The following is a 19,717-nucleotide window of genomic DNA, read 5'->3' as shown; positions in this document are numbered from 1 at the left end:
TAGTAATGTTGGTCAAGACACATTTAGTGTAAATATTAATAGTACTAGTAGCTGTGGTTATGAATAAAGGTTTACCGTTGTCGTTTCGCAAGTGTAAGTTGTGATTAGTGATCAGTATTGCTATTGCCAATATGCTGGATATATGGTAGTTAGTGGGAGTGGTGGTAACAGTTGCGGCAAGCAGTGTGTTTGGTAAATCGTGATGGAGGAGACTTACTCCAGTGACCCCAGCAGCCAGGCTGGTAGTTCTTGTTGTTGTGCTTAAGCAGTATCTGTGTACCGAATATTAAATGTGAATGTCAGTAGTATTAGGGGTTACACAGGGCAATGAGATAAGTATTATGTATATTTTTTGTGAGTACATTATAATTTATTTTTAACAGTGTGTGTGTGTGATCAGAATAATTAAACAGACCTTGCAATAATATTGTGAGAAGCAAATAAGTTTTCCTGTGTATTGTAACCAAACTAAGGTCAATAATGTAAAACAAGAGTGGGGGTTAAGTTAGATATGCTGAGCCTTGGGGCACTCCGGCGCAGCAAGAAAAACAACTAGTGTGATGTCTCTACAGTGTATGATTACTGCGCTAGTATCGAAGTTAACAGATTATAAAATTAGAAACTTCACATGATGGAATTTGGGCAAAAAAAGCTTTTATGTGAAGTTTACTAAAACATGTAATGGTAGTGTTGCTAATTGTCTGAAGTTATAGAGTAAATAAAAGGTCGTGAATATAGGGGAAAAGATCAACCGGTGAAGAATAATCTGGATGTAACCCACATTATTGGTGACTTATGATATTGATAATACAATATACTGATAGTACCTGTACATCAATTTGTAGTGCTCCGAGTGATAACAGGTATGACGGTAAGGTGACGGTAGTGTTAGCTACAGTAGTATCGGTATATTGTGCATGGTCTATGCCTGTACAAACTGAATGAGTGGGTAGGTAGTTACGGTTGTAGGTATTAATGGTAAGCACAGTAAGTGGTTACAGTGAGTTATAGTGTAGACGTGTTCACTGGCTGGATTTGGGTGACAAGTGTAGGATTCATAGAGATTGGTTTCTATTATATATGGTGCGAGTGTTAAAGATTGTGGATAATGTGTTTATAGTTGCCAATGTTAATAGTGCTAGTAGTTATGGTTGTCATTAGTAATGGTGGTAGTTGTGTTTGTAAATATTTCTGAGCAAATATCACATAGAGACAAATGTTATTGGTTCTAGTGCCTACTGTTGCCAGTGACAGTAGTGTTGGAAGTTATGGTAGTCAGTGGTAGTGATGGAAGTTTATATGGTTGCATTGTGGTTTAAAACGGTGGTGTATGTGACATACCTCCGGCAGGTGTGGTATCTGAGGCTGAGACTTCATTTGTACCTGTATAAATACATAGATAATGGTGATAATCATGTGTTTACTGGGCGTTGATACATGGTTGTATATTTCTGTATATTTCAGTTGTAAAGGTGATAATAACAATGGTGGTGGAACTCTGTACTTTGCTAGTAATGTTGGTCAAGACACATTTAGTGTAAATATTAATAGTACTAGTAGCTGTGGTTATGAATAAAGGTTTACCGTTGTCGTTTCGCAAGTGTAAGTTGTGATTAGTGATCAGTATTGCCATTGCCAATATGCTGGATATATGGTAGTTAGTGGAAGTGGTGGTAACAGTTATGGTGGCAGTGTGTTTGGTAACTGTGATGGAGGAGACTTACTTCCAGTAGACTCAGCAGTTGTGGTTGTAGTTCTTGTTGTTGTTGTTGTATCTGTGTACCGAATATTAAAATGTGAATGTCAGTAGTATTGGGTTACACAGGGCAATGAGATATGTATTATGTATATATTTTTATGTGAGTACATTATAATTTATTTTTAACAGTGTGTGTGTGTGATCAGAATAATTAAACAGACCTTGCAATAATATTGTGAGAAGCAAATAAGTTTTCCTGTGTATTGTAACCAAACTAAGGTCAATAATGTAAAACAAGAGTGGGGGTTAAGTTAGATATGCTGAGCCTTGGGGCACTCCGGCGCAGCAAGAAAAACAACTAGTGTGATGTCTCTACAGTGTATGATTACTGCGCTAGTATCGAAGTTAACAGATTATAAAATTAGAAACTTAACATGATGGAATTTGGGCAAAAAAAGCTTTTATGTGAAGTTTACTAAAATATGTAATGGTAGTGTTGCTAATTGTCTGAAGTTATAGAGTAAATAAAAGGTCGTGAATATAGGGGAAAAGATCAACCGGTGAAGAATAGTCTGGATGTAACCCACATTATTGGTGACTTATGATATTGATAATACAATATACTGATAGTACCTGTACATCAATTAGTAGTGCTCCGAGTGATAACAGGTATGACGGTAAGGTGACGGTAGTGTTAGCTACAGTAGTATCGGTATATTGTGCATGGTCTATGCCTGTACAAACTGAATAAGTGGGTAGGTAGTTACGGTTGTAGGTATTAATGGTAAGCACAGTAAGTGGTTACAGTGAGTTATAGTGTAGACGTGTTCACTGGCTGGATTTGGGTGACAAGTGTAGGATTCATAGAGATTGGTTTCTATTATATATGGTGCGAGTGTTAAAGATTGTGGATAATGTGTTTATAGTTGCCAATGTTAATAGTGCTAGTAGTTATGGTTGTCATTAGTAATGGTGGTAGTTGTGTTTGTAAATATTTCTGAGCAAATATCACATAGAGACAAATGTTATTGGTTCTAGTGCCTACTGTTGCCAGTGACAGTAGTGTTGGAAGTTATGGTAGTCAGTGGTAGTGATGGAAGTTTATATGGTTGCATTGTGGTTTAAAACGGTGGTGTATGTGACATACCTCCGGCAGGTGTGGTATCTGAGGCTGAGACTTCATTTGTACCTGTATAAATACATAGATAATGGTGATAATCATGTGTTTACTGGGCGTTGATACATGGTTGTATATTTCTGTATATTTCAGTTGTGAAGGTGATAATAACAATGGTGGTGGAACTCTGTACTTTGCTAGTAATGTTGGTCAAGACACATTTAGTGTAAATATTAATAGTACTAGTAGCTGTGGTTATGAATAAAGGTTTACCGTTGTCGTTTCGCAAGTGTAAGTTGTGATTAGTGATCAGTATTGCCATTGCCAATATGCTGGATATATGGTAATTAGTGGAAGTGGTGGTAACAGTTATGGTGGCAGTGTGTTTGGTAACTGTGATGGAGGAGACTTACTTCCAGTAGACTCAGCAGTTGTGGTTGTAGTTCTTGTTGTTGTTGTTGTATCTGTGTACCGAATATTAAAATGTGAATGTCAGTAGTATTGGGTTACACAGGGCAATGAGATATGTATTATGTATATATTTTTTTTGTGAGTACATTATAATTTATTTTTAACAGTGTGTGTGTGTGATCAGAATAATTAAACAGACCTTGCAATAATATTGTGAGAAGCAAATAAGTTTTCCTGTGTATTGTAACCAAACTAAGGTCAATAATGTAAAACAAGAGTGGGGGTTAAGTTAGATATGCTGAGCCTTGGGGCACTCCGGCGCAGCAAGAAAAACAACTAGTGTGATGTCTCTACAGTGTATGATTACTGCGCTAGTATCGAAGTTAACAGATTATAAAATTAGAAACTTCACATGATGGAATTTGGGCAAAAAAAGCTTTTATGTGAAGTTTACTAAAACATGTAATGGTAGTGTTGCTAATTGTCTGAAGCTATAGAGTAAATAAAAGGTCGTGAATATAGGGGAAAAGATCAACCGGTGAAGAATAGTCTGGATGTAACCCACATTATTGGTGACTTATGATATTGATAATACAATATACTGATAGTACCTGTACATCAATTAGTAGTGCTCCGAGTGATAACAGGTATGACGGTAAGGTGACGGTAGTGTTAGCTACAATAGTATCGGTATATTGTGCATGGTCTATGCCTGTACAAACTGAAAAAGTGGGTAGGTAGTTACGGTTGCAGGTATTAATGGTAAGCACAGTAAGTGGTTACAGTGAGTTATAGTGTAGACGTGTACAGTGGCTGGATTTGGGTGCCAAGTGTAGGATTCATAGAGATTGGTTTCTATTATATATGGTGCGAGTGTTAAAGATTGTGGATAATGTGTTTATGGTTGCCAATGTTAATAGTGCTAGTAGTTATGGTTGTCATTAGTAATGGTGGTAGTTGTGTTTGTAAATATTTATGTGTAAAGATAATATAGAGACAAATGTTATTGGTTCTAGTGCCTACTGTTGCCAGTGACAGTAGTGTTGGAAGTTATGGTAGTCAGTGGTATTGATGGAAGTTTATATGGTTGCATTGTGGTTTAAAACGGTGGTGTATGTGACATACCTCCGGCAGGTGTAGTATCTGAGGCTGAGACTTCATTTGTACCTGTATAAATACATAGATAATGGTGATAATCATGTGTTTACTGGGCGTTGATACATGGTTGTATATTTCTGTATATTTCAGTTGTAAAGGTGATAATAACAATGGTGGTGGAACTCTGTACTTTGCTAGTAATGTTGGTCAAGACACATTTAGTGTAAATATTAATAGTACTAGTAGCTGTGGTTATGAATAAAGGTTTACCGTTGTCGTTTCGCAAGTGTAAGTTGTGATTAGTGATCAGTATTGCCATGCCAATATGCAGGATATATGGTAGTTAGTGGGAGTGATGATAATAGTTATGGTGGCAGTGTGTTTGGTAACTGTGATGGAGGAGACTTACTTCCAGTAGACTCAGCAGTTGTGGTTGTAGTTCTTGTTGTTGTATCTGTGTACCGAATATTAAAATGTGAATGTCAGTAGTATTGGGTTACACAGGGCAATGAGATATGTATTATGTATATATTTTTATGTGAGTACATTATAATTTATTTTTAACAGTGTGTGTGTGTGATCAGAATAATTAAACAGACCTTGCAATAATATTGTGAGAAGCAAATAAGTTTTCCTGTGTATTGTAACCAAACTAAGGTCAATAATGTAAAACAAGAGTTGGGGTTAAGTTAGATATGCTGAGCCTTGGGGCACTCCGGCGCAGCAAGAAAAACAACTAGTGTGATGTCTCTACAGTGTATGATTACTGCGCTAGTATCGAAGTTAACAGATTATAAAATTTAAAACTGCATATGAAGGAATTTGGGCAAAAAAAGCTTTTATGTGAAGTTTACTAAAATATATAATGGTAGTGTTGCTAATTGCCTGAAGTTATAGAGTAAATAAAAGGTCGTGAATATAGGGGAAAAGATCAACCGGTGAAGAATAGTCTGGATGTAACCCACATTATTGGTGACTTATGATATTGATAATACAATATACTGATAGTACCTGTACATCAATTAGTAGTGCTCCGAGTGATAACAGGTATGACGGTAAGATGACGGTAGTGTTAGCTACAGTAGTATCGGTATATTGTGCATGGTCTATGCCTGTACAAACTGAATAAGTGGGTAGGTAGTTACGGTTGTAGGTATTAATGGTAAGCACAGTAAGTGGTTACAGTGAGTTATAGTGTAGACGTGTTCACTGGCTGGATTTGGGTGACAAGTATGATTCATAGAGATTGGTTTCTATTATATATGGTCCGAGTGTTAAAGATTGTGGATAATGTGTTTATGGTTGCCAATGTTAATAGTGCTAGTAGTTATGGTTGTCATTAGTAATGGTGGTAGTTGTGTTTGTAAATATTTATGTGTAAAGATAATATAGAGACAAATGTTTTTGGTTCTAGTGCCTACTGTTGCCAGTGACAATAGTGTTGGAAGTTATGGTAGTCAGTGGTAGTGATGGAAGTTTATATGGTTGCATTGTGGTTTAAAACGGTGGTGTATGTGACATACCTCCGGCAGGTGTGGTATCTGAGGCTGAGACTTCATTTGTACCTGTATAAATACATAGATAATGGTGATAATCATGTGTTTACTGGGCGTTGATACATGGTTGTATATTTCTGTAGGTAAATATTACAATGCTAATTTTGGTCCTTTCTGTATAAACAAAAAGGTAAAAGGTACAAAACTGGTTGTGGTGGTAAGAGTTTGTTTTGGAATTGACAATAAGTAAAGGTAATTGATGCTTAAATATAGGAGGGCAGGAGTACCATTAGAGCCCATAGACACGTCTCTATTAGTGAGTACCTGGTGGTAGAAGTATGGTAGATGAACCTTGTCTGACAATATAATGTTTGTAAGGTTGGTATGTTGGTAAGATTAATTACAGATGGTCCTACCTGTCGGGGTGGCGGTGGCAGAATCGGCCGATGGGTTACTTGTGTCGGCGTTTGAACCTGTAATGGGGAAGGAGACAACATCACATCATTATCTGTCACACTCACTCCTCATCAGAGTGGGAGAGGGTCACATATAAACAATCAACTAAATAACGAATACAATCACAGCATCTTACATCACACTACAGTAAATAAGGGATCAACTTCCTAACGTCGAAAAAATCCAACACTTTCCTCCCGATTCTTAACGCCACTGTACGACTCTTGATTGCCAGACTGTGTTTGTTTCCCATATAGTTACAGAATACAGATACAAGCACAAAATAGCTTGATAGGTAGTTATAGTAGTATGATGACGAGTGTGGTGTAACAAGTGTGGTGGCAGGTGTAGTAATAACAATAGTGTGGTGACAGGTGTAGCAGTAGCAATAATGTGATGACAGGTGTAGTAGTAACAGAAGTATGGTGACAGGTGTAATAGTAACAATAGTGTGTTGACAGGTTTAGTAGTAAGAATAGTGTGATGACAGGTGTAGTAGTAACAGTGGTGTGGTGACAGTTGTGGTGATAGCAATAGTGTGGTGAGAGATGTGTAATTGTTGTGAAGCGAAAGAAAATTTCATGGTGTGGCAGCAGTAGTGTGGTAGCAGTAGTGTGGCAATAGTATTGTGGTAGCAGTAGTGTGGTAGCAGTAGTGTGGTAGCAATAGTGTGGCAGTAGTATTGTGGTAGCAGTAGTGTGGTAGCAGTAGTGTGGCAGTAGTATTGTGGTAGCAGTAGTGTGGCAGCAGTAGTGTGGCAGTAGTATTGTGGTAGCAGTATTGTGGTAGCAGTATTGTGGTAGCAGTAGTGTGGTACTGTGGTAGTTGATACTTACCAGTGGTTCTTACAGGTGTGGTGGTCGTTGTGACTTTGGGTAAAACATGTTTAAAAGATTATTTCCTGTTTATGTTATGAAAACGTTATTGAACTGATATCCAATACTAGGTCTTGTGTGTTTACAAACGTTTACATGTTTCTTATGACAAATGTTTTATTGTTATTGTAAATGAGAGTATTTAGTGAGTCTCTCGTGTGAGTTTTACACATTATTCAGAAAGGAATATTTACTGTAAATAATTGTTGAGAAATATTGGCAAAGTGTTGTATTTATACCTGATAAGACTAATTAATAGTATTAGTGGGGTAACAGCTGTAATAATGACACTAGTGCTATTGAGGGTAGTAATAGTAGTAGTAGTATCAATTGCATGGTGACAGGTGTAATAGTAAACAATAGTGTGATGACAGGTGTACTGTAGTAGTAGCAATGGTGTGATGACAGGTGTAGTAGTAAAAATAGTGTGATGACAGGTGTAGTAGTAACACAATGCAGTCACAGGTGTAGTAGTAACAATGATGTGATGACAGGTGTAGTAGTAACACAGTGCAGTCACAGGTATAGTAGTAACAATAGTGTGATGACAGGTGTAGTAGTAACAATAGTGTGATGACAGGTGTAGTAGTAACAATGGTGTGATGACAGGTGTAGTAGAAAAATAGTGTGATGACAGGTGTAGTAGTAACACAGTGCAGTCACAGGTGTAGTAGTAACAATAGTGAGATGACAGGTGTAGTAGTAACAATGGTGTGATGACAGGTGTAGTAGTATAAATAGTGTGATGACAGGTGTAGTAGCAACACAAGTGCAGTCACAGGTGTAGTAGTGACAATGTTGTTATGACAGGTGTAGTAGTAAAAATAGTGTGATGACAGGTGTAGTAGTAACAATGGTGTTATGACAGGTGTAGTAGTAAAAATAGTGTGATGACAGGTGTAGTAGTAACACAATGCAGTCACAGATATAGTAGTAACAATAGTGAGATGACAGGTGTAGTAGTAACAATGGTGTTATGACAGGTGTAGTAGTAAAAATAGTGTGATGACAGGTGTAGTAGCAACGCAAGTGCAGTTACAGGTATATTAGTAGTTGTAACAGTATCCTTGTAACAGTGGGGGTAAAAGCCAGTTACAGTAGTGTGGTGTACAGAGGTGTGTGGTACAGAAATAAGTGTGGTGACTACAGTAGGTGTGACGTTACAAAGGCTATGGTAAAAATAATACAACACCGGTAGTGATAGTAGTGCGGTGACATATTGTAATACAGTACCATGAGTGTCGGGACTAGTGTGTGGTGCTGTGGTACAAGTGTGTGGTGCTGTGGTACTAGTGTGTGGTGCTGTGGTACAAGTGTGTGGTGCTGTGGTACTAGTGTGTGGTGCTGTGGTACAAGTGTGTGGTGCTGTGGTACAAGTGTGTGGTGCTGTGGTACAAGTGTGTGGTGCTGTGGTACTAGTGTGTGGTGCTGTGGTACAAGTGTGTGGTGCTGTGGTACTAGTGTGTGGTGCTGTGGTACTAGTGTGTGGTGCTGTGGTACTAATATGTGGTGCTGTGGTACTGGTGTGGTGCTGTGGGTACTGGTGGTGGTGTGGTGCTATGGTACAAGTGTGTGGTGCCGTGGTACTGGTGTCTGTGTGCCGTGGTACTGGTGTGTGGTGCTGTGGTACTGGTGTCTGTGCTGTGGTGCCTGGTATGTGGTGCTGGGGTGCTAATGTGGTGCTGTGGTACTAGTGTGTGGTGCTGTGGTACTAATTGTGTGGTGCTGGGGTGCTGTGTGTGTGGTGCTGTGGTACAAGTGTGTGGTGCTGTGGTACTGGTGTGGTGCTGGTGCCTGGTGTGTGGTGCTGGGGTGCCCTAATGTGTGGTGCTGTGGTACATGGTGTGTGGTGCTGTGGTGCCTGGTATGTGGTGCTGGGGTGCTAATGTGTGGTGCTGTGTGGTACAGGGTGTGTGGTGCTGTGGTACTGGTGTGTGGTGCTGTGGTACTGGTATGTGGTGCTGGGGTGCTAATGTGTGGTGCTGCAGTACAAGTGTGTGGTGCTGTGTGCTAGTGTGTGGTGTTGTGTGAAGGTATGTGTGTGGAGCTGTGGGTACTAATATGTGATGCTGTGGTACTGGGTGTGCGGGCTGGTACCTAATATGTGGTGCTGTGGTACTGGTGTGTGCTTGGAGCTGTGGTACTAATATGTAGTGTTGTGGTACTGGTGTGTGTGGAGCTGTGTTACTAATATGTGGTGCTGTGGTACTAGTGTGTGGTGCTGTGGTACTAATATGTGGTGCTGTGGTACTGGTGTGCGTGTGGTGCTGTGGTACTAATATGTGGTGCTGTGGTACTAGTGTGTGGAGCTGTGGTACTAATATGTGGTGCTGTGATACTGGTGTGTGTGTGTGGTGCTGTGGTACTAATATGTGGTGCTGTGGTACTGTGGTAGTTAGTATGTGATGCTGTGGTAGTTATCACTTACCAGCGTTAAGAATAGTTGTTGTGGCCGCTCTTCCTATGGTGGTTAAGTCATGTTTTAAGTGGCTAATACTGGACTCGTATCATATGGAAAAATTAAGGCACAATCACTCAAAAAAACTATCTCTACTTGGGGTGATCGATGAATTTCAGAATGAACACTGTGACTCCTGTTGTCTCGGTAGGGTTGTCAAAATCCTTCTTCCGTTGTGTCATATTTTTTCGACTTAATTTCGCATAGATAATTTCTTTTAAGTGACTGTACATATCTGATATATAATGATTAATTTTAATATATATGATCTATATTTTTAGGTATATGAGTAAAGAAAATGGAGATGTAAACAAAACAATAAGTGTCTGATGTGATGTGACAACGATAAAATTAGGAAAATATTAATCTGTAAATGACTGCGTTATATTTTACACAAAAACGTATTTATGTGTATAAACATTATTGTGGTGACAGGTATGGTGTGTGGTAACAGGTGTAGTCATAACAGTAGTGTAGATTAGGTTTGGTTTAGGTTAGGTATAGATTGCAGTTAGGGTTTGGTTTTGTCAAGTTAGGTTTGGTTTAGTTTGTTAAGTTAGGTGTGGTTTAGGTTAGGTTGGATTTAAGTTAAGGTTATTTTGTTAGGTTAAGCTTGATTGAAATGTGGTTTGGTTAGGTTAGGTTTAGGATGGGTTAGGTTAGGTTAGGTTTAGGATGGGTTAGGTTAGGTTAGGTTTAGGATGGGTTAGGTTAGGTTAGGGGTTTTCTTAATAAATTATAGTACTTGTCTGGTTTTCTTTGGCTACATAATTTGAAGTGTCTAGTAGCTGTCATTGTGTCTAGTAGCTGTCATTGTGTCTAGTAGCTGTCATTGTGTCTTGTAGCTGTCATGGTGTCTTGTAGCTATTTCTGGCTAATGTTCTATATCCAGCGTTCCATTGACACACTATACAGGCACTGAAGACCCATAATTAAAAACTATAGAAAAATAACTCCAAAGCAACCCCCCCCCCAATAAGGACACGTACCGTACTCGATTTTGTTTCGTTTTTCGTTTAATTTTATCCAATTTTGTCCTTATTTTTAGCATTTTATTTTAGATTTTTTTTTTTTTGTATATTAATTGACACTGTCCCAGAATCAGGTTGTTTATGTAAGAGAAAAAGCGACTTATTTATCGTAGGAACGTCAAGTTGTGATAAAAAAGGTGGACTTATCTGTTCTAGGAATCTCTTTCATTACCTGTAGCAGTCGTACCGCCATTGGTAGCACCGGAACCACCACCAGCAGGGAGAAAAAGGAACCATCAAAGAGGGCAGAAAAGGAACCAATTAATTACAGGTAGAAAGTGCCGAACCATCACAGAGGCAGTAAGGAACCCCCACCAGCAGCAGCAGCAGGGGCAGTAGTGCCGGAACCACCACCAGCAGGGGTAGTAGTGCCGGAACCATCACCAGCAGGGGCAGTAGTGTTGGAACCCCCACCAGCAGCAGCAGCAGGGGCAGTAGTGCCGGAACCACCACCAGCAGGGGTAGTAGTGCCGGAACCATCACCAGCAGGGGTAGTAGTATTGTCAGTGGCAGGCTGTGTCTCTGAAGGGTTAAAAAAAATAAAAATAAAATAATAAAAATAAATAAATAAATAAATGAATAAATAAATAAATAAATTAAGAAAGAATTAAATCACTATTGACATCATTTAGAACAGATAAAAATATATTATAATTTTAGGTAATATAGAAAAGACTTAAAAAGAGTTATTACACTTACCAGAAATTATCGCCTCATCTAAACTGAACAGGAAATCCGGTTTTTGGGTTTTTACAGAATCTAAGACCTCCTGAACGTGAGCCTGGCGGTCAGTCTGAGGGAGGGGAAAGATCGGATGAGTAAACACAGTTGGATGAGAGGTACTATGGATGACTGGTACTATGGACGTCCTAATGGATGATTGGTACTATGGATGACCTAATGGATGACTTGGTACTATGGACGACCTAATGGATGACTGATACTATGGATGATATAATGGATGACTAGCACTATGGATGACTGATGGCACTCTTAAAATATTAGCTTGACCATCGATGAGATGGATGAGAGATAGATTGGATGGGAACCTGACTGACACAATTGGATGACAGGTTGAGTGGTTGACTTTAGACTCATATTGGATGACTTGTTGGATGATTACATGAAAAGATTGCATAGTTGGTGGATGATACTTTGGATGAAGACAGATTGAATGATAGTAATTGACAAATTAAATGATTGTCACTCTGAATGACAGGTTGGATGACTGAATGACAGGTTGGATGACTGAATGAGAGGTTAGATGACTGAATGACAATCTGGATGACTGAATAACAGGTTGGATGACTGAATGACAGGTTAGATGACTGAATGACAATCTAGATGACTGAATAACAGGTTGGATGACTGAATGACAGGTTAGATGACTGAATGACAATCTAGATGACTGAATAACAGGTTGGATGACTGAATGACAGGTTAGATGACTGAATGACAATCTGGATGACTGAATAACAGGTTGGATGACTGAATGACAGGTTAGATGACTGAATGACAATCTAGATGACTGAATAACAGGTTGGATGACTGAATGACAGGTTAGATGACTGAATAGCAGGCTGGATAACTGAAATGACAAGTTGGATGACTGAAATAACAGATTGGATGACTAAATAAACAAGTTGGATGACATTTTCGAGGTAATGATGACAGAACTTACCCATGGGTCGGCTGCATTACAAGCTACGGTTATCGTCATCTCAACTGATAGGGTCGTATCGTTGTAGACCTCTAATTTGGTGACCTCCACGCTGATGATTGTTGTGTTTATGGCGTTAAGAACCACCTCTGTCTGTAGAAGGAACGGGAGAAGGGGTACTCTTAACCAATGTCTTGTACTTGATAACTAATCGCCTTTGTCACTAATATACAGTTACCAATATTTTGTTTTAGCTGTGATTTGTATTCGATCACTTACCCATGAAGACGAGGGATTTCAAAATAAACACTAAATCTCACCCACTGTCTCGATAAGAGTTGGTAAGTGTGGTAGCAGCGTCATTTACCTTGCACAAGTAAATGTATGGATAGATCGATACATAGATAGATCAATAGATAAACCCACACAAGAATAATTGTAAGGACAGACAGAGATAGACAGACAGAGACAGACAGACAGAGACAGACAGAGACAGACAGACAAGAGTAGTTACCATATTCTCCACATCTGTTTTTCTCATCTCATCAGTCGGGTTTACACCATTGAGCGACTCTAAGTAAGCAGTTTGTCCAACAGTCACTTGGACATAGGCCTTACCTGTAGAAGGGAGAGAGAGAATAGATTAAAGAATATATTGGCTACAGCGAAAAATAGTTGACACAAATGTTACAGCTGTATTTTGTCTGACTGTAAGGCTGTGTTATAGAGTCTTTAGTGTATTTATAAAGGAAAATACAGTATACAGTGGATATTGTTTATTATTATTATCATCTTTATGTCTTTCAAAATATATATTGTTCAGGAAATTAACAAGTGAAACAAGTTACTAGGAAGAGTACCAGGAGGAATACTTACAAGTGTCAGGCTGGGAATCTGAAACACAAGGTAAAAAGATGAGGTTAGGTTAGGTTAGGTTAGGTTAGGTTGAGTTAGGTTATAAACTATTCAATAATATTTGTCCTAATCTTGTCAACATTATTTCAATCTATCTATCTATCTATCTATCTATCTATCTATCTATCTATTTTCTATGTATTCTTATTTTATGTCTGCCTCCATCCCCACACATCTAGCACATTCCCCACACTCACCCCCCACCCCCACACCCCCCCACACCACCCCACACTACTCCCACACTACCCCCCACACCACCCCCACATTCACCCCCACCACTTCACACCACCCCCAATAATTTCATTGTATTGAGGGTCGGCGCTGCTCCTGAAAAAAAAAGATAAATACGTAATAATAAAAATAGTTAAAATCAGGTAAATTAATTATTATTTGTTAGGTTAGGTTATGTTTGGTTAGGTTAGGTTAGGTTAGGTTAGGTTAGGTTAGGTTAGGTTAGGTTAGGTTAGGTTAGGTTAGGTTAGGTTAGGTTAGGTTTGGTTAGGTTAGGTTAGATTAGGTTAGGTTAGGTTAGGTTTGGTTTGGTTTGGTTAGGTTAGGTTAGGTTATGTTTGGTTAGGTTATGTTTGGTTAGGTTAGGTTAGGTTAGGTTAGGTTAGGTTAGGTTAGGTTAGAGACCATTAACACCTTCATCATAGGTGAGTTATCAATCAAATCATTGTTTACACCTTAGATAACATACACATTAAAGATCACATTACTAGAGCGTGTTTGTACTGATGTTCGTGGCGATCAGAACAACATTGTCCTCACTTGTTGATACGTGCGTGCTTGGTCTGAGTGAGGACAAGGTTGGTGTTGTCGTGTTTATATAGGACAAAAGGATTCACGACTCGACCTCCACGACAAAATCTATAAGGTTACCATGACAAGGAGAGAGAGAGAGAGAGACGTAGCAGGTCGTATCTATCATCAGTGGTCTTGACAACAACCTGTAAACACACACGTCACTAAAAATACTTCAACCAAGACCAGCACCGCTTAACACCGCATTGGTCATGACTCCTGTACTATATACCAGTCCAGAGTATTATTATTATTATTATTATTATTATTATTTTATTATTATTATTATTATTATTATTATTGTTATTATTATTATTACTATTATCATTATTGTTGTTATTATTTTTATTATTATTATTATTATTATTATTATTATTATTATTATTATTATTATTATTATTATTATTATTGTTATTATTATTACTATTATCATTATTGTTGTTATTATTTTTATTATTATTATTATTATTATTATTATTATTATTATTATTATTATTATTATTATTATTATTATTATTATTATTATTATTATTATTATTATTACTGTGATAAAGTTACAGTGTTACAGTTAATTTAGATAAAGTTAGTTAAATATAGTTAAATACAGTTAAATTTATAGGTGCAGTTAGAGTTAAAGGTACAGTTTACAGTCAGTTACAGTTAGTTAGATAAAGTTACAGTTAGCGTTAAAGTTACAATTAGTTCGATAAATTTACAGTTAAAGTTAGTTAGATAAAGTTACAGGTACAGTTAAAAACAATTTCAAGTCCCTGTAGCTAAGTGATGCAGTAGACTGGAGGGAAGAGACATTTGTGCAGAATAATTTTAGCTATTGACCGGTCCGATTTGTGTGGTAGTGAGTGGGTTTGTGATTTAGGTGATTGTTTGTGATGTAATGGTGATTGCTATTTAGAGACGATTGTTTGTGATTTAGAGGTGATTCTTTGTGGTTTATTGGGTTTGTTTGTGATTTCGGTTCGGTGATTGCGATTTAGAGGCAATTGTCGTTTAGTGGTGATTTGAAGGGATTGTTTGTGATTTGAAGGGATTGTTTGTGATTTGAAGGGATTGTTTGTGATTTGAAGGGATTGTTTGTGATTTGAAGGGATTGTTTGTGATTATATGGGATAGTTTGTGATTTAGAGGTGATTTTTTTGGTGTTTGTGATAATACGAGAGATAAAAAAAACCACAATAGGTATTTATTTACTAAGTTATTTTGATATATTGTTATTTTTATAGTTATTATTATTGTTGTTGTACTTGTTATTTATTTATTTTTATATTTGTTTGTTTTCCTCAGTTTAAATTGACCCTGGAGGTGAGAAGTGAACAAAATGGCACAAGGTATATAATGGACCACACACTAGGTACACACGAAGGCATATTGGCCGACACTGTACTCGACCATCTTCACTTCCTCAACTTAAAAGTCAGGTACCTTTACACCCATTTTTAGTTATATAAGTCTATGATATAAATATAACCTAGTGACATATTCTATAATTTTGTAGGTTTTTTTGGGGGAGAGTTATATGTCATTCACGCGTCCAGGAATATGTCAGGTTGTTTGGTGTTATTTTATGGGTGTCTGGTTGAGTTTGACTGATGGACAACCGTAAAATTGGGTGTAAATTCTGGCCAGGGTTTAGGTCAGTAATTGTGAAGTGGTGATGTTTATAATTTTGTTTTTTATTATTATTATTATTTTTTTACTGTTTGACGTCCATTACTAGTCAGGGTCATCATATATTGGTTAGGTTAGGTTTTTGTTAGGTTAGGTTTAGTCAGCACGTAGGCTTATTAAACAGTCATCACGTACTAAGATTTTACGTACAAACGGCTCCCAAGTACGTGTGGGCGAGCAGTGTTACCAATGCCAACTGTACAGTACAGTATTTGTTATGACGACGGAGTGGCGTGGTCGTCTTGGTAACACTGGTTGTAGCCTTGCTTCATGTTCATTACTGTCACACACACGGCTCTCTCTCTCTCTCTCTCTCTCTCTCTCTCTCTCTCTCTCTCTCTCTCTCTCTCTCTCTCTCTCTATCTATCTATCTATCTCATTAGTTTTTTATTTATCTATTGAAAAAGTTAAAGGCATGTGGACTCATTAACCTTCAGACTTTAAACTAACCTAACCTAACAAACTCCTAATTTAACTAACCTGACCCGGGTTATGTTAGGTCATTGTTATGTTTGGGTTTGTTTAGATTAGATTAGGTTAGGTGACTTTAGACTACACTATGTTAAGTTGGATTAGGTTAGGTTAGTTCAGACTAGGTTATGTTAAGTTGGATTAGTTTTGGGTAGATTAAAGGCACATTAGGTTAATTTCACCTGATGGTTAATTAACATAAGGTAAAGGTAGAATTTCCGATTGATGACTAACTATTAATTTATTTTATTTTTTGACGTAATTATTGTGTTTTATCTTAAGGCAGGCAGTAAGGTATATTCTTAAACCTTCACCTTAGAGGAATTTAAATCGATGATAGAACTTAACATACGAGTTTTTTTTTAGAACTGTTGAGAAAAATATTAGAATATTTGGTTTCTTCTTGATATTGAGTTTTGTTTATGTCATAGTTTCCTTATTTGTGGTGTATGTAATTAGTGAAGGATGACAGGTGTGTGTCAGTCAGTGGAGGGAGTAGGACAGGTGTGCGAACGATGTGGTGAAGGATGACAGGTGTGTGAATGAGTGGTGAGGGATGACAGGTGTATGAGTCAGTGGAATAGGACAGGTGTGTATGAACCAATGAGGAAGAAGAAGAACAGGTATATGAACAAAAGAAGAACAGATGTATGAACCAGTGAAGAAGAAGAGCAGGTTTATGACCAAAAGAAGAACAGATGCATGAACCAGTGAGGAAGAAGAAAAGGTGTATGAACAAAAGAAGAGCAAGAAGAACAGGTGTATGAACAAAAGAAGAACAGGTGTGTGTGAACTAGAGAGCTATACTACACCATGGTCTCCAAGTAACATAACACTACCACACCTACCACTGTGTCATGTGAGGGTGTAATCTGTTAATGCCTGTGTGACGTCTTGGAGGGAGAGAAGGAGAGGGGAGAGAGAGAGAGAGAAAGAGAGAGAGAGAGAGGATGAGGAGGTAGGGAGCCAGATAAAGGTAAGGGTGAAGGAGGGAGAGAAGGAGAGGGTAGAGGAAGGGGGAGAGAGAGAGAGGAGGGAGGGGGAGGAACTGAGTGTTGTAGGGAGCCAAGATTGAGGGAAGGAAGAGGAAAGGAGAGGAGAGAGAGAGAGAGAGAAGGGGAGAGAGAGAGAGACAAGGGGAGAAAGAGAGAGAGAAGGTAAGGTTGAGGGGAGAAAGAATATTTGGAAGGGAGGGACAAGATTAAGGGTAGGGTATAGGAGGTAAGAGTGAGGGAGGAACGGAGGGGAATGAGAGAGGGAGAGAGAGAGGGAGGAAGAGAGAGAGGGAGAGAGGGAGACGGTCCTTCCATTATCACTTTGGGGAAATTTAATATATGAGGCTTCGGATTAGGTTAGGTTTTGGTTAGGTTAGGTTAGGTTTTGGTTAGGTTAGGTTAGGTTTTTTGGTTAGGTTGGTTAGGTTAGGTTAGGAAGAAGAATAGGTTAGGTTTAGTTTAGTTAGGTTAGGTTAGGTTAGGTTAGGTTAGGTTAGGTTAGGTTAGGTTAGGTTAGGTTAGGTTAGGTTTGGTTTGGTTTGGTTTAGTTTAGTTAGGTTAGGTTAGTTTTTGGTTAGGTTAGGTTTTGGTTTAGGTTTGGTTAAGTGAATTAGTCAGTGGAGTTAATGAGGAACTTTAACTTATGACCTTTAAGTATCCATCTTTGTGTCGTAGGTTAACTCTGGCTAAGACAATTAACATAATACGTTCTTACATCATCAGTTAAAGGTATTTTTATTAACCTATAACCCTCTACTATATCCATCATTGTGTTGTAACTTCACTGACTCAGTTAATAGCGCTTTTACATCACCAGTTAAGGAAGTAAATTAAACACTACACATACAACACAAACACTTATAACAACTACACCAATAAAGTCATTAAAGTGATTAAGTGATAGTTTAAGTATGTGATGGCACTTATTGCATCACTATTATGGCGCTGTGTTGGTGACTGGTGTGTGTGTGTGTAGTGTGTGCGTGTGTGTGTGTGTGTGTGTGTGTGTGTGTGTGTGTGTGTGTGTGTGTGTGTGTATTGCGTCACGGTAGGTACCTTAGGGGCACCTGTTATGACTCACCTGTCTTACCTGGATTAATTGATTCGTATAGGTGGAAGATTTTTGATGGGGATGTACCGGTAGGGAGAGATGGATGACATGAGGGGTAAGGAAGGTGACAAGTGAGAGAGAAGGAATGATGAGAGAGAAGGCGAGAATGTATAGGGTAATAGAGAGATAATGAGGAATAAGACAGAGGTTTACTGAGACATAAACAAACACAGACTCACCTGCTACAGCGAGAATGCCAGCTAGGAAACACAGCGATTGGATCACCCCGTTTCTGGCCATCTTGATTCCTATCATGTCGGCAGGATGGTCCTCTCTGCTGCCACACACACACACACACACAAATCCTGGGGTTCTTACTGTTGCTGTCAGAGGCTGTCGACCAAAGGGTGTCTGTCACTCAAAGGCTATGTGTGACCAGTGTCACCAGCTGTGTCGACCAAAGGTGTCACCTAAGGGCCGTAGGACCAAAGGGTGTCACCTAGGGCATGACCAAAGGGTGTCACCATGGGTCAGACGACCAAAGGGTGTCACCAGGGCTGGCCGACCAAAGGGTGTCACCAGGGCCGTGTCGACCAAAGGGTGTCTGTCACCAAGGCCGTGGACCCAGGGTGTCTGTCACTCCAGCCGTGGACCAAAGGTGTTCACATACCCAAGGCCGTGACCCGGTGTCACCAAGGCCGTGTCGACCAAAGGGTGTCTTGCTTCACTAGGGGCCGCTTGACCAAAGGTGTCACCTAGCTGTGCTGTACAGGGGTCTGAGACTGAGGGAGACCAGGACCGAAGTGGCCCTATCTCACTGGCACACACGGGGGACTGAGGACGACGGCAGGCCATGACCTGGCACTACCTCCCTCCCACCCCCCCACCCCACACCACACCACCCCCACCCCCACTACTCCCCACCCCACACCACACCCCCACTACCCCCACCCCACACCACCCCCACCACTTCCCCAACAATACGCCAGGTAACCATAGATTTGATCTGTGAATTAGTACAGTGAAGGTAATTTTAATCACTATTATTACTATTGTTGCTGTTGTTGTTGTTGTTGTTGTTGTTGTTGTTGTTGTTGTTGTTGTTGTTGTTGTTGTTGTTGTTGTTGTAGTGCGTGACCAGCAACAGCGTGTTCCAGGGTCATGGCAGCCAACTAGACAATCAAACGTCAGTACAGCTCTCGCTACCACCATTACCAACCACTACTACCACCACCACCATCATCACCGCCCGCTATCACTACCATTACCACCCCCACGCCTCCGCTACCACCAACACAACCATCACCAACCACTACTACCACCATCCTCAACCACTACCACCATCACCACTCCCGCCCCCGCTACCACCACCATCCACTCAAATACTTCGTTCAGTATTTCACGTGATCTGACCTTCATTTTTACCTTCTCTTGTGGTGGCAGTTTGTATTGTCTTGTAACACACACACACACACACACACACACACACACCTG

The 19,717-nt window shown here is 39.2% G+C and overlaps 1 protein-coding gene across 3 annotated transcripts; it reads right to left on the bottom strand.

Annotated features, from left to right (window-relative positions):
• Positions 1-363: 363 nt before the first annotated feature.
• Positions 364-18,655, bottom strand: LOC121865330 (mucin-19-like). 3 transcript variants are annotated; one of them, XM_042364668.1, is made up of 16 exons: positions 18,463-18,655; positions 13,520-13,543; positions 13,178-13,195; positions 12,816-12,919; positions 12,323-12,454; positions 11,341-11,434; positions 11,095-11,163; positions 10,814-10,855; positions 9,581-9,613; positions 7,114-7,146; positions 6,238-6,294; positions 5,849-5,890; positions 3,230-3,280; positions 2,847-2,888; positions 1,725-1,775; positions 364-1,383 (listed from the first exon to the last, which is right to left on the bottom strand). In XM_042364668.1, exons 1-16 carry the CDS (start codon positions 18,536-18,538, stop codon positions 1,316-1,318), a joined length of 936 nt encoding a protein of 311 aa, XP_042220602.1. In that variant the 5' UTR covers positions 18,539-18,655; the 3' UTR covers positions 364-1,315. The 3 variants fall into 3 exon arrangements, with proteins under 3 accessions (XP_042220602.1, XP_042220603.1, XP_042220604.1); XM_042364669.1 differs by lacking the exons at positions 7,114-7,146; positions 9,581-9,613; XM_042364670.1 differs by lacking the exons at positions 364-1,383; positions 1,725-1,775; positions 2,847-2,888; positions 3,230-3,280 and adding an exon at positions 4,253-4,394.
• Positions 18,656-19,717: the final 1,062 nt, after the last annotated feature.

The sequence above is a fragment of the Homarus americanus genome, unplaced genomic scaffold, assembly GCF_018991925.1.
Source record: "Homarus americanus isolate GMGI-L3 unplaced genomic scaffold, GMGI_Hamer_2.0 scaffold20938, whole genome shotgun sequence".
Classification (NCBI taxonomy): Eukaryota; Metazoa; Arthropoda; class Malacostraca; order Decapoda; family Nephropidae; genus Homarus; species Homarus americanus.
The sequence above is the reverse complement of the archived record's forward strand: the minus strand, read 5'-3'. Positions and strand labels throughout refer to the sequence as shown.